The sequence below is a fragment of the Macaca thibetana genome, chromosome X, assembly GCF_024542745.1.
Source record: "Macaca thibetana thibetana isolate TM-01 chromosome X, ASM2454274v1, whole genome shotgun sequence".
Lineage (NCBI taxonomy): Eukaryota > Metazoa > Chordata > Mammalia > Primates > Cercopithecidae > Macaca > Macaca thibetana.
In genome coordinates this window covers 46230029-46257587 of record NC_065598.1, presented here as the reverse complement: position 1 = coordinate 46257587, position 27559 = coordinate 46230029, and the positions used below count along the sequence as shown (strand labels likewise).

Below are 27559 nucleotides of genomic sequence, written 5' to 3'. Positions count from 1 at the left end.
CCTGTAATCCCAGCACTTTGGGAGGCCGAGGTGGGCGGATCACCTGAGGTCAAGAGTTCAGGACCAGCCTGGCCAACATGGTGAAAGCCCGTCTCTACTAAAAATACAAAAATTAGCCAGGCATGATGGCACGCACCTGTAGTCCCAGCTACTCGGGAGGCTGAGGCAGGAGAATCACTTGAACCTGGGAAGTGGAGGTTGCAGTGAGCCAAGATTGCGCCACTGCACTCCAGCCTGGGTGACACAGTAAGACTCTGTCTCAAAAAAAAAAAAAAAAAAAAAAAGGATGTAAAAATCACAGCAACAGATTTTTAAGACTTTCTAAAATGTGCATTAGGGGTTAAAAGATATACTTTAAATCTAGCCTCTGCCTGTGACTCCTCCTTGCCTGTAACCATCTTTAACAGGCTTTGAATGTAGAATCCTGAAAAAGGCATTACCAACTGTTGGCAACATCAACTAGTAAGACTGAAGCAAGTGGATTTGACATTGCAGCTTAATGCTTAGGTTCCTACTGGATAATTGCTGAAATTCTTAAACCCAATATACAGTTTCTTCCACAGTCTTCATATTCCTCTGTATGTACACTAGCTTTTACCCAAACCATGCAATTGAACTGCATCCAAACAAAACAAATCCTGTCATTAACATGACTCCAAAGTCATTTAATAGTATAATTACAAAAGCACCAGATAGAAAAATTTAAAAGTAAAAATGTGTTTCAGTTCATTAGGGTTCTCCCAGCCCAGGGAGAAAAATTACTTTTTAAAAGTCGGTTCTGGGTAGACGGAGCTATTTGAAGGACAGCCGGATGAGTCAGGTTAAAAACAATACTGCCCAGACCTATTATTTGATATTAAGTAATTTAATCAAGATAGACAGGACTGCAGTTGGCCCTTATTCACATTGATGTTTTCGTCCAGACACCTGCTGATGTGAAATGGTACCAAATCACATCTCTTCTTTGTTGTGAGGACGCCTTGTTGAAATGAAATGGCTCCAGCAGTGGCAGGTTCAGCCTGGGAACTTAAGCTCTTCCTATTTTACGGCCATAAATATCCACATTGCACTGTCACTTCCTTACTGGAAACTTCATCTCAACCAATGCATCTGTCATTATTGAACAGCTCATGATATTCCTGCTCAGCAGAATTGCACAGCAGTTGGTAGCAAGTCAACTCCCAGAGTCTGACAGTGTGACAGATTGCCTCCACAGCGCTGCTTCTCCAGTGCTGAGGCAGCATGCCGAGTGCCCTGGTTCATGGTGACTGACCTGGAAGGGAAGGAACAAAGGATGTCTGAACTTCAGAACACAGAAATCCCCAGAAAGAAAGTCTGTTGGACCCTGACAACATAAGTCCTTTTAAATCAGAAACCTATCATCTTCCAAACCCATACCGAATCAGTATCAATCATTTCTGGTTTGTGAAGACAGACCAGGAGAAAACGACCCAAGAGGTCATTGGGTGAGGGTGAAGATGGGAAAAATCTGAGGGGCCTCTGTTAGCATGGCTGTGCTTTCTGTAGCTGCTGTTGTGGAGCACCTGCTGAGGAGAACAGGGCTTTCTGGAACCCTCTGGGTAGCGTGTGGGAGGAATTGGGATTGAAGTCATACCTTTAGGCACCAACCATGTACCCATCCATTCTTCACTCATGTACCAGTTCATATGTGCAAAATGTCAACAGCAACTGACAATTCTATACAACTGAGGCTGTAGATAGGCAGTGAGTCCAGCTTTCTACCTTTTTGGCACCTGAACTTTTTCTTCTTTCATTTAAACACATTGCTTGTGTCACTCTACGTGAGCAGTGGAAAGTGGGCTGACTCCAGTGTGTCTGTACTAGTCCTGTCACCAGTTTCTTGCTCTCCTGTGATCCTTCCTCTGATCCTGGATGTGTACCAAATTTGACATTTTCTAATGGAGTGAAACTGTCCATCAGCTGATGCAAAGTTTGGGAAAGGCAGTTTCAAGATGATTTAAAATGTGCAATAAAGAGTCACACTAAGCATTAAGGAAAAGCTAATTTCATAAATGCTTTGAGGCCTTTCTATAAGTCTTTTTTTTTTTTTTTTTTTTTTTTTTGAGACGGAGTCTCACTCATGCCCAGGCTAGAGTACAGTGGCATGATCTAAGCTCACTGCAACCTCCACCTCCTGAGTTCAAGCAATTCTCCTGCCTTAGCCTCCTGAGTAGCTGGGATTACAGGCGTGCACCGCCACACCTGGCTAATTTTTTGTATTTTTAGTAGAGACAGGGTTTCACCATGTTGGCAAGGCTGGTCTCGAACTCCTGACCTCAAGTGATCCACCTGCCTTGGCCTCCCAAAGAGCTGAGATTACTGGCATGAGCCACTGTGCCCCGCCTCTTTCTATAAATCTTTAGTATTTTGCTAGTACACGTTTCATTAAAGGGCTATATATGCAAAGTGACCCCCAAACTCAGAAGGGGCTGAGAAACCAAAGAAGGAGGCAGAGAAGTCCAGCTTGTCATCACAGGATGATTTTATCGGGGAACTTATGGACAGAAGTATGGTCTTGAGCAGCTACAAAGCAGGTAGATCTCCACGCCATTAGCCCCCACCCCCAGACCCAGGGATTATATACCAAAGGAAAAGGTACACGTGCTTCAGAGGAAATGAGTAGCAGTTTGATCTAAGAGCAGAATTTATGGTAAGGATGTGCTCTTACACAAGGAACAATAGATGAACTGGAAATCTCAGAGGCATTCCTGGAACCAAGGTTAATCACAAGTCAACATGGTGGATTAGCATCCAAGATGGAGTTACTTTAGCCTCCACAACAGGTTACTTACATAAAGAAAGAGACACCATGTCAAATTTCAGTCTTTAATAAAAACCAATTTCCAGATGGGCCAACTTATTTTTTTTTTTTTTTTTTTTTTTTTTAAAGACAGAGTCTAGCTCTGTCACACAGGCTGGAGTGCAGTGGTGTGATCTCGGCTCACTGCAATCTCCACCTCCCGGGTTCAAGCGATTCTCGTGCCTCAGCGTCCCGAATAGCTAGGATTACAGGCATGCACCACCACGCCCAGCTAAGTTTTGTATTTTTAGTAGAGACAGGGTTTCACCATGTTGGCCAGGCTGGTATCGAACTCCTGACCCCAGGTGATCTGCCTGCCTCAGCCTCCCAAAGTGCTAGGATTACAGATGTGAGCCACTGCGCCTGGCCAGATGGGCTGACTTCTAGTTGACAAGATGGAATCATGCACTTCTCCTTATTCCTCCCACAAAGTGTATAACTAAAAACTCCAAATATTATGTATAAAACAAAGATAAGAGTCTGAAGGGTGGAGAGAAGAAGGCCGACTGACTGGGAACTGAGGAATACCGTGACCCTGAGTTTTCTTTCTGCCGCCTCTATATCCTGAATGTTGTGTGCTAAAGAAGCCAGCCAGCCAGAAATGCCAATTGTGAGAGACACACACAAAAAGGCCCTGAAAAAAGCCTGTTACCTCTAGCCAAAGGATAGGAAAAGGTTCACTCTAAAAAGGCAGAAACCAAGCAAAAAAAAAAAAAAAAAAAAAATTCCCCTCTCCTGTGAGCAAAGCCCTAGTGGGAAGCCAGGATCTCTGGACTGCCACCTTGACCTGGCAGTAACCAGGTGATGTGCCCCTTTCTCCACCAGTGTGGTGTCAGTGGAGGCCTGCTAAAATAGAAGATTTAAGTAACATTTGGAGATTCATAAGATAATTCTCCCAGTGTCCAGGACAATACAAAGAGCACTTGTCAAACCAAGAACCAGGGAAATGTCAGCTTGAATGAGAGAAGACAACTAATACATACCAACACTGAGATGACACAGATGTTGAAATTATCTGAAACAGATTTTAAGTGGCAATCATAAACATCCTCAATTAGCCATTACAAACACACTTGAAACAAATGAAAAAATTGAAATTCTCAGTGAAGAAATACAGTTTTTTAAAAAGCTACCAAATGGAAATTGTAGAACTGTAAAATACAATCATGAAAATTTGAAAAACTCACTGGATGGGCTCAATAGCAGAACAGAGATGATAGAGTAAGGACTTAGTGAAACTAAAAATAGAACAATAGAAATTATCCAATCTGAACAACAGAAAATAGAGTTAAAAAAAGATAAACAGAGCCTCAGGGGCCTGAGGAACCATAATAAATGATCTATCATGCATGTCATCGAAGTTCCAGAAAAAGAGACTGAAAAACTACTTGAAATATGGCTGAAAATTTCCCAAATTGGCAGAAGACATAAATTTACAGATTCAAGAACTTGAGCAAACCCCAAAGAAGAAAAACTCAAAGAAATCTACACCAAGCCATGGCATACTCAAACTTCAGAAAAGCAAAAACAAAGAAAAAAATCCTGAAGGCAACTAGAGAGAAATGACACATTAATTATGGGAACAACAATATGAATGCCAACGGATTTTGTATCTGAAAGCATGGGGGTCAGAAGGAAGTGACACGACAGTTTTCAAGTGCTGAAAGAAAATATCTGCCAATCCAGATTTTTCTTTTTCCTTTTTTTTTGGACAGAGTCTCATTGTCGCCCAGGCTGGAGTGCAGTGGCGTGATCTCGGCTCACTGCAACCTCCGCCTACTGGGTTCAAATGATTCTCGTTCCTTGGTCTTCCGAGTAACTGGATTATAGGCACCCGCCACCACACCCAGCTAATTTTTGTATTTTTAGTAGAGACGGGGTTTCACCATGTTGGCCAGGCTGGACTTGAACTCCTGACCTCAAGTGATCCACCTGCCTTGGCCTCCCAAAGTGCTGGGATTACAGGCGTGAGCCACAGTGCCCAGCCTCGATCCAGATTTCTATATCCCATGATAATATCCTTCAGGAATGAAGGTGAAATAAAGACATTTTCACATGAAAGAAAACTAAGATAATTTTTATCAATAGAACTTTTATAAAAGAATTGCTAAAGTTCTTCCCCAGAGAAAGGAAATGATAAAAGGAGGCTTGAAATATCACACATGAAGAAAGAACAACGGAAAAGGTAAAATATGATAAATTTAATAGACTATTCTCTTGAGTGTTTAAAATTATTTTTGATGGTTGAGGCAAAGTAACATTGTATGATATGGTTCTCAATATATGTAGAGAAAATTTTTAAGAGGCTATTTAAGGGGCAGGATAAAGGAACCTAAATGGAGATTAGTTTTCTACATTTCACTGGAGGTAGTAAGATGTTGACACCAGTAGACTGTGATAAGTTATGTATAATTCAAAGAAACCGCTAAAATAAACATACAAAGAGATACACTCAAAAACACTACAGATAAAATGAAATTCTAAAAAATGCTCAAGTAACTCAAAGGAAGATAGGAAAAGGAAAACAAAGGAATAAAAAACAGAGGGAACAAACAGAAATCAAATTGAAGTCCCAAAATATCAATAATTAGATTAAATATAAATGGTTTAAATATATAAACTAAAAGAGATTGGCAAAATGGATTTAAAAACATTACTATTAATTTCTAATGCAATGAGGTAGGTTGAAAGTAAAAGGCTGAAAAGGATACACCATACAAACAATCAAAAGAAAGGAAGAGTAGCTATATTAATATTAGATAAAGCAGACTTCAGAGCAAAGAAAATTACCAAGGACAAAGAAGAATGTTACATAAGGTTTAAAGAGTCAATCTACAAACAAGACATAGCAATCCTAAATATGTACAGAGCTTTCAAATTTCCTGAAGCAAAAACTGAAAGAACAGAAAGAAGAAATGGACAAGTCTATATTTATAGTTGAAAACTTCAACACCATTCTTTCAACAAATGATAGACTCACTAGATAGAAAGTCAGTAAGGATACAGAAAGACTGAACAGTAACATCAACCAATAGAATTGAACTGACATTTATAGAACATTCCACCTATTAACAGTAGAATACGCATTATTTTTAGGCATACATGGAACATTCACAACATGAACCTATCCTGGTCCACAAAACAAATCTGAACAAATGTTTTAAAAACTGAAATAATAATAATAAATTAAATAACCATAGTGTAATCAAACTAGAAGTCAATAACAGAATGATAGCAGGAAATTATCCAGAAATTTTAAAATTAAAGAACATACTTAAACATAATTCATTGAAAATAAAACCATATTGAATGAAAATGCAACATCAAAATTTGTGAAGCTGAGAAAAATGCGTAACACTAGATACATGAGAAAGAAAGAAAGATCTCAAATCAATAATCTACGTACTTACCTCAAGAAACTGGATGATTTTTTTAAAAACCCAAAACAAGCAGAAGTAAGGAAATAATTAAGATAAAAGGAGAAATCAGTAAAACTGAAAACAAAAACAATCAAGAAAATATAATGAAACAAAAAGCCGGTACGTTGAAAAGATCAAAAAACCTCTATCAGCCAGGTATGGTGGCTCATGCCTGTAATCCCAGCACTTTGGAAAGCCAAGGCAGGTAGATCACTTGAGGCCAGGAGTTCGAGACCAGCCTGGCCAACATGGCAAAACCCTGTCTCTACAAAAAATACAAAAAGTAGCTGGGTGTGGTGACGAGCACTTGTAGTCCCAACTACTTGGGAGGCTGAGGCAGGAGAATTGCTCGAACCCGGAAGGCGGGTGAACTGAGATTGCATCACTGAACTCCAGCCTGGGCAATGGGAGTAAGACCCTGTCTCAAAACAAAACAAAAAAACAAAACAAACAAACAAACAAAAAACTTCTATCAAGACTGACAACAGAAAAAGAGAAGACAAACATTACCAGTATCAACAATGAAACAGGGGTTCTCGCTACAGACATTAAAAGGCAAAAAAAAAAAAAAAAAAAAAAAATTACTAAAAACAACATCCATTAATTTGACAATTTAGATGAAATGGACCAATTCCTCAAAAAGCAAACTACTATAACTCACCCAATATGAAACAGGTCATTTGAAAAGTCCTATAACTACTAAAAAATTGAATCGTTAAAAGACTCTTGAAAAATAAATCTTGTTCATGTCCTTTGCAGGGACACGGATGAAGTGGGAAACCATCATTCTCAGCAAACTAATACAGGAACAGAAAACCAAACAGCACATGTTCTCACTCATAAGTTGGGGCTGAACAATGAGAACAGATAGACACAGGGAGGGGAACATCACACACCGGGGCCTGTTGAGGTGTTGAGGGGGTGGGGGGCAGTGGGAGGGAGAGCATTAGGACAAATACCTAATGCATGCGGGACTTAAAACCTAGATGATGAGTTGATGGGTGCAACGAACCATCATGGCACATGTATACCTATGTAACAAACCTGCATGTTCTGCACATGTATCCCAGAACTTAAAGTAAAATCAAAGTAAAAAGATATATTTTTTAAAAAAACAAATCTTGGCCAGGCGCAGTGGCTCACACCTGTAATCTCAGCACTTTGGGAGGCTGAGGCGGGCAGATCACTTGAGGTTAGGAGTTCCAGACCAGCCTGGCCAACATGGTGAAACCTCGTTTCTACTAAAAATACAAAAACTAGCTGGGTGTGGTGACGCACCCCTGTAATCCCAGCTACCCTGGAGGCTGAGGCAGGAGAATCACTTGAACCCAGGAGGTGGAGGTTGCAGTGAGCTGAGATTGCACCACTGTACTCCAACCTGGGCGACAGAGTGAGACTCCATCTCAAAAAAATAAAATAAAAATAAAATGAAATATAGTGACAATACCAAATACTGTGAGGATGCAGAAAAATTTGATCTTTCAGACATTGTTGGTGGGAACACAGAAGGGTACAGCTGCTCTGGGCAACAGTTTGGTAGTTTCTCATAAAACTAAACACACACTTCCACACGATCCAGCAATTGCATTTCTGGACATTCATCCTAAAGAAATGAAAATTTATGTCCACACAAAAACCCATACACAAATATTCATAGTAGTTCTATTTGTAATAGCCAAAAACTGAAAACAATCCAAATGTCCTTCAATGAGTGAAGGGTTAAACAAACTGGTACAACCATACCATGGAATATTACTCAGCAATGAAAAAGAACAAACTATTATTAAACAAGACAACCTGGATGAATCTCCAGAGGATTACAACTGAGTGAAAAACGCCAATCTCAAAAGGTTAAATATTATATAATTCCATCTATATAACATTATTGAAATAACACAATTCTAGAGATGGAGAACAGATTAGTGTTTGCCAGTGAAAGGGGTGGGACAGGGTAGGGTATGTAATGATAATGAGGGTAGCACAAGAGAGTTTTTTTGTGTTGATGGACTAGCTCTGTGTCTTGATTGTAGTGGTGTTTACACAAATCTATATATAATACAATTACACAGATCTATACACACACATACACACAAAATGAGTACACGGAAAAACTGCTGAAAATTGAAAAAGGTCTGTTGTTAGATCTCACCAGTGTCAATTTCCTGGTGTTGATATTGATCTACATATAAGGTGTTCCTTTGGGGGAAGCTATGTGAAGGGTACACTGGACCTCTTGTGCTGTTTTTGCAACTTCCTGTGAGTATATTATTTCTGCAGTGGCATGATCATAGCTCACTGCAATCTCAAACTCCTGGGTTCAAGTGATCCTCCCACCTCAGCCTCCCGAGTAGCTAAGACTACAGGCACACCCAGCTAATTTTTTATTTTTTGTAGAGACGGGATGCCCTTATGTTGCCTAGGCTGGTCTTGAATTCCTGGGCTCAAGCAATCCTCCCACCTTGGCTTCCCTAAGTGCTAGAATTAAAGGCATCAGCCACCACACTCGGCCTATATAATTATTTCAAAATAAAAAGTAAAAAAAAAAAAAAAAAAAAAATCTATGGCATTGTTTCTTTGTGCAACGTGTTGAGCTCTTCACTTGGGTTGCTTTAAAGACCCAGAAACAAACTTGGCAGTAACTCAGGATGATTTTGTCAATGACTTAACCAAGTGCTAAATGTTGCCAGGTCAGATCCCATTTCCCAACAAACTTAAGGAGAGTACTACCAGCCCAACCTCTGTACCCATAAGCAATCTTTTATATCCTTTTATGAAAAATCTTTGTATCTACCCAAAAGGCTGCTTTTCATGCAGGTTTATATTTTTTATTGAATCGCTGGCAGTACAAGGTGAGGGGAGGAGAGATGTGTGCTCTGAAAGAACTATTGCTGCTGCCGGGGTATCTGAAGAACTTAAATGAAGTACCGCTAATTCAGGCAGGGCGACCTCACAAGGCCCTTTCTTTCTGCATACTAGGAATGGGTTCCTATCCCCCCATGTTGGCCTCTAGTTCCTGAATGTCTCTGAACTAGGTCAGGGATGCTTATATATCTTCCAGTTCTGACGTACACCTTCATGAGACCTGTAGCTCCCAAGTAGACCCTAAGTAAACTATTGGCTAATTTCCTACCATTTCTCAATATTTTTGGTTGTGTTTAAAACATAAACATGTCCATGAATTCTTAGTGTGATGTTTCCTCAAACTCTTAAGTCCCCAGTATCTTAAATAGAGGATTAAGAATTTAATTCACTCTTTTTTTTCTTTTTCTTTTTCTTTTTTTTTTTTTGAGACAGTCTCTCTCTGTCACCCAGGCTGGAGTGCAGGGGCACGATCTCGGCTCACTGCAGCCTCTACCTCCGAGGTTCAAGCAATTCTCTGGCCTCAGCCTCCCGAGTAGCTGGGATTACAGGTGCCCGCCACCACACCTGGCTAATTTTTGTATTTTTAGTAGAGACGGGGTTTCACTATGTTGACCAGGCTGGTCTCAAACTCTTGACCACAGGTAATCTGCCCACCTTGGCCTCCCAAAGTGCGGGAATTACAGGCATAAGCACAAGGATTAAGAATTTAATTCACGCCGGGCGCGGTGGCTCAAGCCTGTAATCCCAGCACTTTGGGAGGCGGAGACGGGTGGATCACGAGGTCAGGAGTTCGAGACCATCCTGGCTAACACGGTGAAACCCCGTCTCTACTAAAAAAAATACAAAAAGCTAGCCGGACGAGGTGGCGGGCGCCTGTAGTCCCAGCTACTCGGGAGGCTGAGGCAGGAGAATGGCGTAAACCTGGGAGGCGGAGCTTGCAGTGAGCTGAGATCCGGCCACTGCACTCCAGCCTGGGTGACAGAGTGAGACTCCGTCTCAAAAAAAAAAAAAAAAAAAAAAAAAAAGAAGAAGAATTTAATTCACTCTTAATCCAGATCCCAACTCTTCTTAATATTATGGGGCCCTGTTCATATGGAGCAATGAAATATTCATCTTTGGGTTAATATTTAGAATCCAAACCCTCAGTTTACCAGCCAGCTGCAGTTACCAAGTAGCTAGTTTTGTCCTTTTTTTCAGCTGCTAGATGTCTGACAAGGAAAAATTAAATTTTAAGCTGCTAAACTTCTTGGTTACAGCTGTTTCCACTTGCCCAGAATCTGGGGAGAATAAAAATGTTTGCTACTCTCTGTATCACCTGAAACAATCATAGACCCTTCTGTTTATTCCTAAGTCAGAACTATTTAAAGACTTATCCTGTAGTAATAGAAAATTCATAATAAAAAAACTGTCTTCATGCAGTTAATCTCAAGAATTACAAAGGTTTTTATACACCATTGTTTTGAAAAGCACGCATAAAAGGTTTTTTGTAAAAAAAATATGTGACATTGAAGTGTGAGGTCATTCCTCAATATTCAAATAATTCAAGAATTGGCTTTCACTTAAAAAAAAAAAAGCATGGGTTATTTATTTAAAGATTGAAAGTCATACTCCAATGAGTTGGGTGTAATTTTATCTCCTTTGCTACAGTTCCCTTCAGTGTTTAAATGACCAGCCAGGCCCTAAATGCAGCTGGTTGACCTACTAATAGCCTTATTGCCATCAAAGGGAAACTTCATTCTGGGTTCATTCTGGGTCTATGGAGCCTGAATTGCAAGCAGTTGGTTCAGCTGAGGCTCCTGGGGCTACAGCAGAATAACTCAGGAAGACACGCTTTTAGCATTTTAATCATACTTTCTTCAATCTTTGAAGCCGGGAAGGGGGAGGGGGATGAATCAACTTCCTGCTGGCTTTAAAGTTAGAGAACAGAAGATTCAAGCAAATGAACTTGCAACCGGCTCTAGCTCTCTGAGTGGCCTTCCTGTGCCCCCCATTTCAGGTCAGGTAATGAGCCGAGGGCCTCCCAAATGAATCTGGGAACTTGCACGGGGACCTCATTTCTACTCCTTGAATTGCGTTTGTCAATTTGGGCCTGCTTTTCTTCCTTTTAAGTTTTTCTTGGTCTTGCCTCCAGAACGTACATGCCTGTGACTGGACTCCGAGGTATCCTGTCCCTGCCCACACACTTGCGCCAGGTGAGGCACCCTGGGTTGACCACCAAAACTCCTTCACAGATGCTAAAAGTTGGTGCTGGCGCTTAGCACTTGAGAGAGCTGAGATTTCCGGGTATTCAGCAGCTCCTGTTATCACCGGCTGGATGACTTTCCAGCCTATTGTAACAGCCTTCCTCCTGGACCACCTCCAGAACAAATGGGCTGAGGAAGGGCTTGAGCATCTTTTGCAAGGGCTGTGTCCTTATGGGGTCTTCTCCCAGCACCCTAAACTGAAACCACACTTTGTGGATGATGTTAATATCTAAGCTTATCTGTTAACCCAGGTTAAGCTTTCTTAACCTTCCTGTTTTCACTTCAAATTAGCAACTACAGTGCCAAGGAAAACGGAAATGAGTGACAATGTTTACAACAATAGCACCATTAAGTTGTTTTTTAAGGGAGCTGCTTAGGGATCATGTTAAAATAATATTTGAAATAGCACAAATCTCGAAGTACACTTCCTCATTGTGACTCCAAAGCAAAATGTAATAGGAGACATTTAGTTTGCTAATATAACTGTACCCCTAGATAGCCTGGAAATGTACTTTGAACAGCATTAAGTGTTATTCATAATTTCCAGACGTTTAATCTGAAAAATATATGTGACAGTGGCATGGGGTGCTAGTTATTTATACTTGCACTAGTCAATAACAGTTTCAGTGGTATTCAACTTGAAACAACTCTCCACTCAGGTTTAAAAAGAAACAGGCCGAGTCAAAACAAAACAAAAACAAAAAGACAAAACTCTGGACTGGGGAGTGAGGGGAGAAACTAGTACTTGCCTGGACTTGGATGGCCCCAGTGGAGAGCTGAAGAGACACACACTCCCGCCGTTACCTCCCACCGTGGGAGGAATTCAATGTAAAATCTGAATCCATGTGAGTCATTCAAGCCCATAGTCAGCCAGTACAAAGATTAAATGGGCATTATTTTTCCTCTTACTCTAGAAAAGAATAAGGTAATAACATCTCTCCAGTTTTATGATACCCACACCCCAGCTAAAAATTTCCCAAACTTTTGAGCTCACTTGAGAACACATCGATGCACACCAAACCAGTATTCATAAAACTTGGAAACAGCTGAGTTTGCCTAGTTGACTTTTGTTTTTTCCTTTCATTGAGCTCCTCCAAGATATAAATTTAGTTGGCATACCTAATTGCTTTTGTGAGTAAAGTTGCTCCCAACTCCAATAAAGGAACTGACTCAGTATTTGATAATATATATTTGGACAGGTCACCTGCAGATGTTTGCGATCCACTGAGGGTGGAAGGGATTTGGGAGAGCACAGAGCTGGAAGTGACCTGGAGCTTAGATCTGCAATTCAGGCTGCCATTTGGTCCCCAGGGTTTATCAGTCAAATGAGCAGCTGAAGTGTCCCTACCCCTACACTGGGACTACCCAGGAAGGCTCATTCTCTGCCCTTGATCAGTTTTAAGATTCCCAGGTTAGAATGGCTAGTCAGTGTACAGAATCTATGGACCAGCCAAACTCTAGCTCATCACTGCAGGTATCTCTCCCTGCAGAGTGAGGCCGTATGTTTGTTCCACCCTTTCCTAGCCTTTCTTGTCCATGGTCTTGTGGGAGTCAAGTGGCTCCATGGCCTAGAGCAGGTTCGTGTTGGCATAGGACATTGGATCATGGAGGCCAGTCTACAGGATTGCTGGAGATTGCCGCACCTAGGATCAAGACAAGGATCTTTCCTGAGCTCAGATATTTCTCTTCCCCTTTGACTGTTGAAAAATAAAAATGGCTGGGTGTGGTGACTCACCCCTCTAATCCCAGCACTTTGGGAGGCCGAGGCCGGCGGATTACTTGTCAGGAGGTCGAGACCAGCCTGGCCAACATGGGGAAACCCTGTCTCTACTGAAAATACAAAAGAAAATAGCCAGGCATGGTGGCAGGTGCCTGTAGTTCCAGATAGTCTGGAGGCCGAAGCACGAGAATCGCCTGAACTCAGGAGGCACAGGTTGCATTAAGGCAATATCACACCACTGCACTCCAGCCTGGGCAACACAGCAAGACTCCATCTCAAAAATAAATAAATACATAAATACGTAAATAAATATGAAGTAAAATTATTTTAAAAGGCACTCAATAATGTTAGGAATTTTGTTATTCTTTGTGAGGGATGTGTACGTTTTGGCCAATCATCTCATTTTTGCAAAATTGCCCTCTGTAATTCCTAGCAGCTAGAAAATGGTGGGCCAGGAGTGGTGGGTCACCCCTGTAATCCCAGCACTTTGGGAAGCCAAGGTGGGCGGACCACCTGAGGTCAGTAATTCGAGACCAGCCTGGCCAACGTGGTGAAACCACGTCTCTACTAAAAATATAAATATTAGCCGGGCATGGTGGTGCACGCCTGTAGTCCCAGCTACTCCGGAGGCTGAGGCACAAGAATTGCTTAAACCCGGGAGGCAGAGGTTGCAGCGAGCCCAGATCACGCCACTGCACTCCAGCCAGGGCAACAGAGTAAGACTGTCTCAAAAAAAAAAAAAAAAAAAAAGAAAGAAAGAAAAGAAAAGAAAAAAGAAAAGAAAGAGAAAGTAGGAGGGTGCAGAAAGACAACAAAGAGGAAATTTTTTGTTGTTGTTTGCAGAGCCTGAAAAATGTATTGTATTCCTTTATTACATCCATGTTAGTTATATTCTTTATTATAGCAAGAGACAGATCTACTCCTCTTACTTCTAAAATCTGTATATTTAACACATGTCAGTTCTTGGCTGGTTGCCAGTTGGCCCTATTTTTAAAATATGTTGATTTAAGCATTTTTGGCTTGCTGTTCCTATAATTTCTCTGAGGCAGTAAAGAGTCCTTTTTGAGAAAGTATGGTGTCAGTCATGGGAAAAGTGACCTCAAAGCTCTGGTACAATTTTTCCTAATGTCTACCTTATCTGTCTGGATATAATGACTTCTTCAATTAGCCTCTGAGTTCCCTCCTAAAGCTGCTTATAACTTTCCTCACTTCATCGTCTTTACTGAAGAACTCACAGTCTTGATCATGGCTGCATTCCGCATGCCTTACAAAGCTTTCTGTGATGTTCTATTTCAGGGCAGAACTACACGCTTCAGACCTTCAGTTAGGTTGGCTTCCTGGTCTCCAACCTGCTGGATACCATGACCCAATGATATTAATCAAACAAGCACTCCCTCTAGGCATTTGGATTTCAGGCCAGACTTCTACTTCTTACTGGACTACTGGCCCAGAGAGTACCCTGCATCTTCAGGGCACTTTTTTTTCTTACTTTTTTTTTTTTTTTTTTTGAGACAAAGTTTCATTCTTGTTGCCCAGGCTGGAGTGCAATGGTGCGATCTCAGCTCACCAAAACCTCCGCCTCCTGGGTTCAAGCGATTCTCCTGCCTCAGCCTCCCGAGTAGCTGGGATTATAGGCATGTGCCACCACGCCCGGCTAATTTTATATATATATATATATTTTTTTTTTTTTTTTTTGAGACGGAGTCTTGCTCTGTTGCCCAGGCTGGAGTGCAGTGGCGTGATCTCGGCTCACTGCAAGCTCCGCCTCCCAGGTTCACATCATTCTCCTGCCTCAGCCTCCCGAGTAGCTGGGACTACAAGCGCCCGCCACCACGTCCGGCTAATTTTTTGTATTTTCGGTAGAGACGGGGTTTCACCATGTTAGCCAGGATGGTCTCGATCTCCTGACCTCGTGATCCGCCCACCTCGGCCTCCCAAAGTGCTGGGATTACAGGCTTGAGCCACCGCGCCCGGCCTAATTTTATATTTTTAGTAGTGGCGGTGTTTCTCCATGTTGGTCAGGCTGGTCTTGAACTCCCGACCTCAGGTGATCTGCCTGCCTTGGCCTCCCAAAGTGCTGGGATTACAGGTGTGAGACACTGCGCCCAGCCAAGGCACCTTTTAACACTCCAGAAAGGGCTTCGATTCCATAAGCAAAACGTGTCTACCTCAGTGGCTATTCTCAGAATGTGACTCTACAGCAAAGTTCTTCCTGTTCCCGTCCATTTCATGGGAGGGGAATCTGCTGGCACAGAATATAGTCATCATTGAAATCAAATGTGGTGGCCCTCTTTCACAGCCTCTTAATCTCTGAATTTAAAAATATTCACCATCAGAAGAACTGGAAGTCATTACGTTAAGTGAAATAAGCCAGGCACAGAAAGACAAATATTGCATGTTTTCACTCAGATGTGAGCTAAAAAAGTTGATCCCACGGAGGTAGAGAATAGAATGGTGATCACCAGAAGGCTGGAAAGGGTGCAGGGGTTGGCGTGGAGACAGATTGGTTAAATGGGTATGAACATACAGTTAGCTAGAAGAAGTTCTAAGTTCAATAGCAAAGTAGGGTGACTACAGTTAACAACAATGTGTGGTATATTTCAAAATAGCCAGGAGAGAGGACTTGAAATCTTCCTAACACATAAAAATTATAAACACTCGAGGTTATGGGCACCCCAAATACCCTGACTTGATCATTACACACTGTACCTGTAACAAAAAAATCACATGTACTCCATAAACATGTACAAATATGTATCCATAACAAAATTTTAAAAATATTTATCATCAGCTGATGCTCTAATTTATTCTCAGCATCCAGCAGGGTGGTCTTAATTATGAACCAGGTCAGCTGCAGAAAATGTCAGACCTGGCCACTGGCTTGCTGCCAGGGTGCCAAGGGGGTTGGGGAGCAAAGCTGAAGGATTCCAATTAGAGACACATCGCTGAGCTCCACAACTTTTCTCCAATTAAAACTGCTTCCTATTCAATTCCCAAACAGTTCCCACTTGCCTGTGTACTTGAATTCGAGCCAGAGCTGTTTCTTAGTCCCTACTATTCTTATCTTATACTGCACCTCAGCAGAAATGTCCCTTTCAATAGAGCAAGCTCCTTTTATTTCCACTATGAAGCAAGAGGCTGAGGAGCCAGGAGACCTCACAAACAGAGGGCTTCATTTATTAGTCACCTTGTTCAGCTGGAAAATCAGACACAAAAAAAGCGAGGCCAGTTTAGTTTTTTTTCGTTTCATTCTTTTCTGGCCCGTTCATGCTGAGGGCAGGCTGAGACAAAGCATACTGAAGAATGTTAAACCAGCTGTTTGTAAATGTTTCTCAAAAGCATCACTCCCAACTATTTATATTACATTTGTATTCATGGGAAGAAAATCTCTGCCAAGACTTTAAAAAAAAAAAAAAAAACCCTCTTAGAAAACTGTCTGAATCCTGCCTCAAAAACTGCAAATGGGCATTTCTGCCCTTCCCCTGCTGAGACCACAAACAGGGCTCTCAGGAATATAGAGAAAATGTATGAATGGTTAAACCTTATTTAAAATCAGCCTGATTTCCCCAGTGATAGGGTCCCCAAATTGTTGATGCTCGAGTCAATAGGTACAATCCCCTGCAACAGTACCAGAAGACGGCCACCAGAACAAGAACCTTGATGTCCTGTGGAAGTGTGGTTTTCTAAAGGGATAATTTTTGTAGCATAATGTATCCATTTCTTCAAAATAATCACAAAAATAACACTCTCCAAATACATGTGGACTGTAGAAGGGCTAAGAAGTTGACTTCATCTTGGTGTTTTAGTGACTACAACCCAAAGTATGAGGCCATCACTCATCATCAGAGATGAACTGTAGGGTCAGAGAGAGCCAGGATGCCAGCGGCAAGAATTTTCCACTCATCAAACTGGCCAAGATGAAAAAATGAAATCAAATCCATGTTGTTGAAAGTCTGGGAAACAGAAGCTCCAAGAAATTGCTGGTGGTAGCGAATGCTGGCTGACTTTGAAGAACATTACCTCTCAAAATGTACAAAGCATATACCTTTTGCTATATAAGGTCACTCTGCTATAGGAATTTTTCTGACAGATACACTCACATGTATGCAAATACAAGGACCCTACTAGAAATGCAATGAAATAGAGCACCAAACTATAACAACTAAATGCCCTACAGTATGGAACCAGGAACTACTTAAATATGTTATAATACATTCCTACCATGAAATACAATATAGCTATTAAAAAGAAGATGAAACGGGAAGATTTCCAAAGCAATAAGTGAAAAAAGTGCAGAACAATACATAGAGTTCAATCCCATTTGTGTATATTTTTCTGCTGGAATTTGTATAAAACATTTCTAGACATATACCACAAGAAATGTTGTGGCTGCTTCTAGGAAGTGAGACTGGCAGGTATTTTATAAACTTCTATCCTGTTAAATTCTATTTTCAGCCGGGCGCAGTGACTCACACCTGTAATCCCAGCACTTTGGGAGTCTGAGGCAGGCAGATCGCCTGAGGTCAGGAGTTCGAGACCAGCCTGACCAACACGGAGAAACCCTGTCTCTACTAAAAATACAAAATTAGCTGGGCGTGGTGGTGCATGCCTGTAATCCCAGCCACTCGGGAGGCTGAGGCAGGAGAATTGCTTGAACCCAGGAGTTGGAGGTTGTGCTGAGCCGAGATCGTGCCATTGCACTCCAGCCTGGGCGACAGAGTGAGACTCTGTCTCACAAAAAAAAAAAAAAAAAAAAAAAAAAAAATTGTAGAAATAATATAAGCATGTAGTAAAAATATAATTTTTTTTTTCGAAGCAGACTTGAGCCACCCCGCCCTTATTTAATTTATTATTATTATTATTATTACTATTATTAGGAGACAGAGTCTGGCTCTATCCCCCAGGCTGGAGTGCAATGGCGCAATCTCAGCTCACTGCAACCTTTGCCTCCAGGGTTCAAGTGATTCTTCTGCCTCAGCCTCCTGAGTAGCTGGGACTACAGGTGCCCGCCACCACGCCCGGCTAATATTTGTATTTTTAGTAGAGACGGGGTTTCACTATGTTGCTCAGGCTGATCTCGAACTCCTGACCTCAAGTGATCTACCCACCTCAGCCTCCCAAAGTGCTGAGATTACAGGTATGGGCCACCACGCCTGGCCTGGAAATCCTTTTAATTTGACTTCCTCTTCTTATTGGTAAGAACACTAAAGCTGAAAAGGTTTAGGGACTTGCCAAAGGTCAATTAAGTAGTAACTAGGAGAGGCAGGCCCTGATGCCTGGCTTCCCATGCCAAAATTCAAAAACTGACTTCATATAGAAAGCAAGGAACGACTGTTACTACTTTATGTCCACCCTTGCTTTGTAGGACCAGCCTCCTTCCCTGTTCACTCATCAGACTTGACAGGTCTTGACTTTTCCTTAACACCATATCCATCAGCTGAGGGGTCCTGCCAGGGAAGGCAGGCCCAAATGGGAGCTCCGAGAATGCCTTGATCAAAGGTAGCATTAACCTCACAAGGCGCAATAATGATTTGGACATGGATGTGTTTTGAAAAATTGTTCACACCTTATTGCAGCCCTGCTACTCAGGTACCTATAAATGTGCACACACACACGCACGCGCACACACACACACCATCCTAACTTCCAGTTCTCTGGCTCAAACCTAGCACCCAGGTTGATATTCTATTAGGAGTCTGAAGAAATTTTATTGAATGAGAAATTCTATATAGAAGCAATGTTTCAAAAATGCCCATTCTGGGCCGGGCGCGGTGGCTCACGACTGTAATCCCAGCATTTTGGGAGGCCGAGGTGGGTGGATCACAAGGTCAAGAGATCGAGACCATCCTGGCCAACATGATGAAACCCCATCTCTACTAAAAATACAAAAAAATTAGCTGGGCGTGATGGCGCGCACCTGTAGTCCCAGCTACTCGGGAGGCTGAGGCAAGAGAATTGCTTGAACCTGGGAGACAGAGGTTGCAGTGGGCCGAGATTGCACCACTGCACTCCAGCTTGGCAACAGAGCAAGACTCCGTCTCAAAATAAATAAATAAATAAATAAATAAGCCCATTCTTTAGCAGTCTGTGTGTAAGCAACAGCTTCACTTTTCAGTGATATTTGTTTATGTTTTGAGACAGGATCTCGCTCTGTCATCCAGGCTAGAGTGCAGTGGCACGATCATAGCTCATTGCAGCCTCGACTTCTTGGGCTCAAGCGATCCTCCTACCTCACCCTCTCAAGTAGCTGGGACTACAGATGTGCGCCATTACCCCCAGCTAGTTTTAAAAAAATTGTGGAGAAGGTGGGGGGTTGTCTCGCTATGTTGCCTAAGCTGGTCTTGAACTCCTGGCCTCAAGCGATCTTCCCACCTCAGCCTCCCAAAGTGCTGGGATTACAGGTGTGAGCTACTGCACCTGGCCTCAGTGATATTTATACATAAGCCTATATAAAATGTTTAGGGCTCAGTTTCCTGATTAAAATAGAAGGACTTTCAAAATGATTTGGTGGTGGTTGATCATTTCTTTTTCTGTTTACATGATTTCCTTAGAAAGAAAGCTTCCCAATTGTTAGGGTTCAAATTACAGGGTGTTTGCATTCTTTCCTAATTTCTTTCAAAGGATACATACGTCATGTCAAGGGCAAAGATCAAGGTGCCTTAAGTGCCTAGCGGGATGAAACCTTGGGACCTACCAAGGGCAGACATTAAACGGAGACATACTGAAAAGGATAGGATAGCACATCAGTCTGTTCAGAACAGTGGTGGATAGTGTACAATGATGGATTATTAGATAATGAGCTACAGACAACAAAGCATTTGAAGGCACGTGAGAGGGTTATAAATGGACCCGTGTATAATTGAGGACATTTTCCCCTTTCCATAATAACACTCTACATCTGCTTGGCACTTCATAGCTCCAAGTTCTTTCACATAAATTACTGTAGCAAGCAGTTCAGTGCTCATTGACATCCCTTTATTCCCCATCCTGATCTTGTTCCGGTGGCAGCCTTCTGGTCCCATCTGGCCCAGGGGATGAACCATGACTGGTCCGAGTCACAGGTTCTCAGCTTTGATTACACAGTAGGATCATCTGGGGAGCTTTTCAAACATCCCAGTGCCTGGGTCTGGGAACTCCACTCCAGACTACTTAAATCAGAATCTCGGGGTGGAGCTCAGGCATTGGCATTTCAAAAAATATAATAAAAAAGCTCCTCAGGTAAATGTAATGTTCAGTCACGGCTGAGAACCGCTGGTCTAAGCCAATCACAATACTCCCATTCCCTTTCACCAATGATTGGGCTAGGACAGGCTGTGTAACCCAGTTTTAGCTAATGAGATGTAAAGGGAAGTCAGTTGGTAAAGGGGGTTCTGGGAAAGGTTTTATAATTTATCAAGGCTGGGTGCAATGATTCACATCTATAATCCCAGCACTTTGAGAGGCCAAGGCGGGCAGATCGCTTGAGCTCAGGAGTACGAGACTAACCTGAGCAACACAGTGAGAGCCCCCACTCCCCGTCCCATCCCCAATCTTTGCAAAAAAAAATTTTTTTTAATGAGATGGAGTGGTGGTGTGCACCTGACCTGTAGTCCCAGCTACTTGGGAGGCTGAGGTGGGAGGATTGCTTAACCCTGGGAAGTTGAGGCTGCAGTGAGCCATGACACTGCACTCCAGCCTGGGTGACAGAGTGGATGTGGTGGTATGCACCTGTGAGCCCAGCTGCTTGGGAGGCTGAGGTGGGAGGATCACTTGAGCATGGGAGGAGGAAATTGCAGTGAGCCAAGATCACAACACTGAACTCCAGCCTGGGTGACAGAGTGATAGCATCCTCTCAAAAAAAAAAAAAAAAAAGAACATGGCAGGAGGAAAAACCCCTCCACCCTTAACCGGCTAGATAGCTTCCTTCCTTTCTGTATTTTAATAACCCTGTGTCATTGTGTGAAGATGTGATGCTTGGAGCTGTGGCTACCATCTTGTGCCAGTGGGAAGATAAGCTGGTGAATAAAAGCCAAGATGTAAAAGAGAGAAAGGGCCTAGGTCCTTGGTGACTTGGTTCAGGGTGCTACGGCCCTCACCCAGACCAGAAAAAACTTCACTGACTCCCTCACTGCCAAATCCTGGCCATTGGGTATGGACCATGCAGAAGTTACTCAGGTTAATTCACATGTGGCCTCTCTCCTCAGTTGAGCCGAGGGCATCCTGAGATGCCCTGTGGGGAGGATGGCTGTAAAGTCATCGGCTTTCCTGTGTAGGCACTGTTGGCAGCTCAGGGATATTTTATTTGTTCAGTGGTTGGGACATATTAGTAATAAAGCTGAGTGTATTTTCCACCTCATACGAGCCTGGCTGGAGTATAGGGGTGCTGCCAGGGAATGCCAAGGCGGGGAGCAGATGAGGTATAAAAGAGAAGATTATGAACTCTGGAGTCCAACACCAAACACTGTTCCACCCTCACCAGCCCAGGTATGACTTTGGGCAAATTACTTATCTGAGTCTCAGATTCCTCATCTGGAAAACTGGTATAAATAATGATATATGTACAATGCCTAACTCAGTGCATGACACATAGCCCTTTGGTAAGGATCCATCCTCCTCCCTTCTCCTCCTCCCTTCTCTAGAGTAGAGCGTGACAAACTTTTGGAAAACCCATCAGTGTGTCGGCAGTAACGTTATCTTCCTAGGAACCAAGAATACAAGCATTGTAATCAATCCACTGATTGGTGGTAAGTGCCCAATGCGGGAGGAAGGACTCAGTCACTAAAGTCTGGAAGAGCCTAAAGCTTGCTCCCAGATGTCCCTGCAGCCCTGCAAAGGAAACCCTGTCGGCCTTCCAAACAGCAACACCAGTGTCTTCCCTCACAGTCACTGTCACCCACACAGACTCTAACTTCCTAGAGGGCAAAGACTGTCCTCTACCCTCCTCTCTATTCTCTTTAATGCTTCACCCCAGCCAGTACTCAAACGGATGTTAGTAAAAATGAAAAAAAAAAAAAAAAGCACAAGTTTCTGGGAGATTGTCATGTCTTAAAGCCATAAATGCACAGCATTCGACCAGGGGAGGAGTTCCCTGAGGCCTGTGAAGAAGGGTTAGGGACAATTACTGTTGCATCTGTAAATACAGGATCAGCAGATGAAAGGATGTTTTTGTTAAGATGTGACAAGTCACCCTGTGCCTTACCTTCCATCACTCTGGATATCAGGAAAGAACACAGACTTCCTAGCAATTACAGAAACTGACTAAGAAAACCATTTGATTACTGGGAGAAAACTTAGTTAGCCAGCTTCTGAAATCACTCTGAAACCCTGGTTCTGTAACAACAACAAAGTCCCTCTTCATTAATATCTTCAACGTTTGTCCTCAGAGCTTCATCTCAGGGGAATGCTGAATTACACTATGAAATAATGAATGGAAACTTAACTCACTTCCGCCCACCCAGCACTGCTTTTCCTCCTCCTCTGGACTGACTGCACAGCGCAGAAGGCGGCACCCTTCCAACTCACACAAAGTTCGGGAAACACACTCCCATGTCACTGACTCCTATGGTCAGCACTGTGCAGAGCAAACCCTTCCCTCAGGCCATACACTGACCCACACAGAACACATCTTGAGACTGTTTCAGCACCACTTTAGCATCTTCAGATATGCAGAGAAAAAAACAAAAATGAAAAAAACAACAACAAAAAGGAGGGGGCAGTGTCTTTTCACAAAGCTCCTCCTGCAGTGACAAACTGCTACTGCCAATTGAAGGCACCATCTGTCAAACGGATGGGGTGGAGTGGGGGACACCCACCCCTGAGGTCTTGTCGACACTAGAGGAAGCTGATGTGAATGGGATATGGTCATATATCCTGCAAACGCCAGCTACAGGGAGAAGGGGGAAGGGAGAGAAGGAGGGGAAGGGGGAGGTGGAGGAAGAGAGGGAGAGGGGAAATGGGAGAGGGAAGGAGGGGGAGGGGAGACAGAGAGGCGCATATGAGCCAGGGGAAAGCAAGTCTATTCACTACACAAGCGCCTGCGACACACAATATGCAAGAAGTGTTGCAAGAGCCGCCTGACTGTGCCTGCATGCTTGGAAACTCAGGAGAAAAGCCCTGGAGCCTGCGCATAAAACAGAGAAGAAAAACGAAACAGAAAGATTAGGGATAGGCAGGGTTAGAATCAACGCCTTTCCACCAAACTCTCTGCTTTTGGCTTTCTCTGTGCCTATAAACACCATTGCAAAGTCTCCTTACAGGACAAACTGGCATCAAGATAACTCCATAATCATCAACCTCAAATGGTTTCCGAAATCCTATACTCCACATGTCAACTCCCAGTCTCACGGTTCATTATGACTATTTCAAGCCTTCTCTACTCTCCTCAGCCCTCTGAAACCTCCTACTTCATACCGGGGAATGGGAGTGCGGAGACCTGGCTTCCACCTCAGTCACGCTTAAATATCCTCTCTCATCTCGGGATCTCCCTCTAAGGAGGCGCAAGGCTAAGCTGGAGATTCCGATGAATCTACCAAATTCTACGAGCAGGACTTTCCCATCCTCTTGAACCTGATCTGACAGGATGGGATCCAGGATGGTACCCTCCCCTCTACACTTCCCATCCCCAGGCCATTCCAGGCTCCCGGAAGACCAGTCCCGGTCCCTGACTTGCCCCGGGCCACCTTACCCGGATCCGTGCCGGGGACAGGGATGGGAGGCTACGTGGCGCTATCGGCATCCATCTCCAGCGGCGTCTCCCCGTCCCTGGGCGGCTCCACGTCGCCCTCCTCTCCGCTGCGAGGGTAGGCAAGCAGACGCATGGCTGGAGCGCAGGCGGCCTCCACCTGGCGCACCTGCTCTCGGCTCAGGCGCTCGCGCCAGGCGTGCACCGCCTCGCGGGCGTCGCGCGCTGACAGGTGGAAGGGCCGGTCGGCGCCATAAGCCGCGCCGCGAGTCATGTTGAGCGCGAAGGCGTCGAGCGCTGCGAGCGCGCGCAGCCCGGAGAAGCGCAGCAGGCGGCGCAGCTGGGCGCGTGGCTGCCGCACCAGGTCCTCATAGCGCAGCCTAAGGTAGCGGCGCCGTAGCCAGGCTGGCGCACCGCGCGCGAAAAGTAGATCCCGCAGCCAGGCTTCGCAGATCACCTCGAGCGCACCGGTCAGGAAGAAATCGGCGCGCGGTGCGGCAGGCAGCGCGCGAGACTGGCCCCCGGGGCGAGCACCCACGCCGTGCGCCAGCAGCACACGGTGGAAGCGGTCGCCTCTCTGGCGGGTGCGCAGCACCTGGATGCTCTCGCGCAGCAGTCCCTGCCTAGACTTGAGGCGCGAGTTGTGCACCGCCCTCGGGTCGCGGAAAAGCTGCACCACCTTCAGGTTGAGGCCTGGGTCACGCAACAGGGGCACCAGCACGCCCAGATCGAGCAGGCGCACGTCCTTGATGACCACCACCGGGTACTTTCGGCACTCGGCCTCCAGGGCGCGTATCGCCACGGGTGGGCAGCTGCGCTCGCAAGCGGTGTCCTCGACGAGGCCCACCTCGGCTCGGGCACGGGGCGCGCCAGGACACAGTGGCGGCGAGCAGATGACCTTGTTAGTCCGCCAGCGGAAGAGGGCGGCCGTGGTAAGATTGGCCGTGTCCGGGGCGCGCGCAGCGGGGTCCCCCGGCGGTGCGTACAGCCGCAGCACGGAGAAGTCGCAGCGGAAGAGCGAACGCAGCATGTCGCGCAGCGCGCCCTGCAGGCTCTCGGCATCGCCCGGATACAGCGCCTGCCATAGATGCCACATAGGCTCATACAAGTAGAAAACGTCCGGGTGCTGGTTAAAGAGTTCGCCCAGGAATGACGAGCCGGTGCGCCAGGTGGCATGCACGTAGATGTGCTGCTTCTCGCGAGACACCGCCTCCCCGACAGCGCTGCTGAGGTTGCTTGGGGACCGAGGGGACTGGCTCGCGCCCCCTTCCGCGGCGGCCCGCGCCTCTGCGCCCTGCTCGCGTTCGCCGGCCGCCGCCGCCTCCAGGCTCCACACTCCCAGGCTGCGCTGCAGGCCAGGGCAGTGCCCGGCGCCCTTGTCCCCGTCGCGGCCGCCGTCCAGTACGGAGGGGACGAGCAACAGCACCAGCGTGTACAGCACCAACAGCAGCGCGAACTTGCAGTACTCTCGGCGTCGCCGCCGCCGGCCCTTCATCGTTCACCGACCCGCCAGAGTGGGTCGGGCGCCAGTTTTCTCCCGTTCCTCAGAAATCCCGTCCTGGGTCCGCTCCTGTGGCCTCTCCCGGCCCCTGTGTGCCGGGAGGAGCAGAGCCGCGGGGCCGCGCATCCACGAGGGGAAACTTGGAAGGCGGTGGTGCTACTGACTGCGCCCCTGCCCTCTCCGCTCAGCCGCCGGAGAGCCGCCTATTGGCCGACTTGGCAGCCGCCCGCCCCGCCTTTCTGCCCGCCTGGGTTCGCCCACGGCTCTGCCAGATCTGGGCGGGGCTGTAGCGGGGCTGGGACTCGGGCTCACCGAGCCAGACCCCCACCTTTCCCCAAACCCTCCGTAGTGAAGCCTTCATCAATAACTTCAGGCAAAGGAGGTACCTGTGTGTACAGAATGTACCCAGTAAAGGGCCATAGACCCCACCCGGAGAAGGCCACTGCCTCTTCTGTTTTATGTCCCCTGCCTAGCCATCGCTCTCCTAGGCGGATAACCACTCGCCACTATCTACATCCAGCGCCCCCATCAGCCCTGGAGTGGATGTTACTGAGTTCTGGAGTAAAAGATACAAGATTGCACGTGGCAGAGTGGTCCAGGGGAGTTGGAGATACTACTGCATTCACGCAGCACCTTTCATAAAGTCTAGCCTTTGTGAAGTTCTAAGTGTTGTGTTCCGTAGGGTTTTTCACCAGCTGATGGGCTCTGCACATTTTACCAATACTCTGGGGTCCATTTTGGTCATTTGTAAAATGTGAATAATTCTCAGTACCCATGTACTTCCTGGGATTGCGAGATTTGGGGGTTGTTACCACAGTATTACCCAGCCTATGCTGACACCTATGAACAAAAGACATTTACAGAATCAAAGTGGTAGAATGGTGACCTTTCTCCGGAGCTTGGTGTTTAAAAGGACCTGTAAGGAGAAACGTGTACCCAAGGATAGATGGAAAAGGGACAGGAAGTCCAAGAGGCAGATGAAGACTAGAGTCACTAAAATTCAAAACAGAACCAAAAAAGATACATTTTGCTCTGTTCATCAGGCCAATGAATAAGGAAGTGAGAGCTTTCACCAGCTTGGGGAAGGCATTGTAAAGTTAACAAAACATAGAAAGCATATCTACTCATCTCCACCAGGGGAAGGTGTTCAGATTGGAAGAGAGAACATCTGCAATGCTCCCCACTGGTCTTTTTCATCACGGAAGTTACTCCACCTGTGAAATCACTGACTCAAGTATTTCGTTTTCTTTCCACAATTCCCCTCTTCTTCCAGCCAGTTGTTCAAATCTTCCCTATTCTCCAACCTCCACTTTTTGACCACCACCCCCACTTTCTTCTCAATTTTTCATATTCAGCGGAAAGATGCCATACTATTATTTTAATAACACTCCCTCCAATAAGCTAAACTCATGTGCCCTCTGCCTTTTCATTACTCATCTAGCAAAATCCCCCAAACCCTGCTTTTGGCTTTCTCTGTGCCTGCAAACACCATTGCAAAATATTTCCCCACAGGTGTGAGCCAGGCACAGTGGCTCACGCCTGTAATCTCAGCACTTTGGGAGCCCACAGAACAGATTGGCATCAAGATAACTTCATAATCATCAACCTCAAATGAATGCTGAAATCTTATGTTCTTCATGTCACTTCCCAGTCTCAAGTTCCATTATGTTGATTTCAAACCTTCTCTAGTCTCCTCAGACTTCTGATACCCCTCTTCCCCCACCCACCACTTCTCAGCACTTACCTCCTACTTCATAAAGAAACCATGTTAGACAATCTCTCACTTTTCCACTAGCAAACTCATATGCATTGACCTCTGTACACATCTCCTTTGTAGCAAGGATATGATTTTACAATATTAATATACAACTTTCCCTTCTGTTTTCACTTTTCCCTCCTCTCTGGCTTGGTGGGTTTTTTTTTTTTTTTTTTTTTTTCTTTTTGAGACAGAGTCTTGCTCTGTCGCCCAGGCTGGAGTGCAGTGGTGCGATCTTGGCTCACTGCAAGCTCCACCTCCCAGGTTCACGCCATTCCCCTGCCTCAGCCTCCCCAGTAGCTGGGACTACAGGCGCCCGCCACCACACCCGGCTAATTTTTTGTATTTTTAGTAGAGACGGGGTTTCACTGTGTTAGCCAGGATGGTCTCGATCTCCTGACCTCGTGATCCGCCTGCCTCGGCCTCCCAAAGTGCTGGGATTACAGGCGTGAACCACCACGCCCGGCCCTCTCTGGCTTTTTAAAAAGTTTTATTTTGAGACAGGATCTGGCTCTGTCACCCAGGCTGGAGTGCAGTGGCACTATCACCGCTCACTGCAGCCTCAACCTCTCAAGTC

The 27559-nt window shown here is 44.9% G+C and overlaps 2 protein-coding genes across 2 annotated transcripts in view; one reads left to right on the top strand and one right to left on the bottom strand.

Moving 5' to 3' along the window:
* Positions 1–27559, top strand: part of SLC9A7 (solute carrier family 9 member A7) — a 1149612-nt gene that overhangs the window by 150504 nt on the left and 971549 nt on the right. The gene's annotated exons all lie outside the window — the stretch shown is intronic.
* Positions 642–25576, bottom strand: CHST7 (carbohydrate sulfotransferase 7). Its single transcript, XM_050775659.1, has 2 exons — positions 23729–25576; positions 642–1273 (listed from the first exon to the last, which is right to left on the bottom strand). The coding sequence occupies exon 1, from the start codon at positions 25218–25220 to the stop codon at positions 23760–23762; it is 1461 nt and encodes a 486-aa protein (XP_050631616.1). The 5' UTR covers positions 25221–25576; the 3' UTR covers positions 642–1273; positions 23729–23759.

Coding starts and splice junctions, on each gene's coding strand:
- CHST7 (XM_050775659.1), bottom strand. CDS start 25,220: ATGAAGGGCCGGCGGCGGCGACGCCGAGAGTACTGCAAGTTCGCGCTG.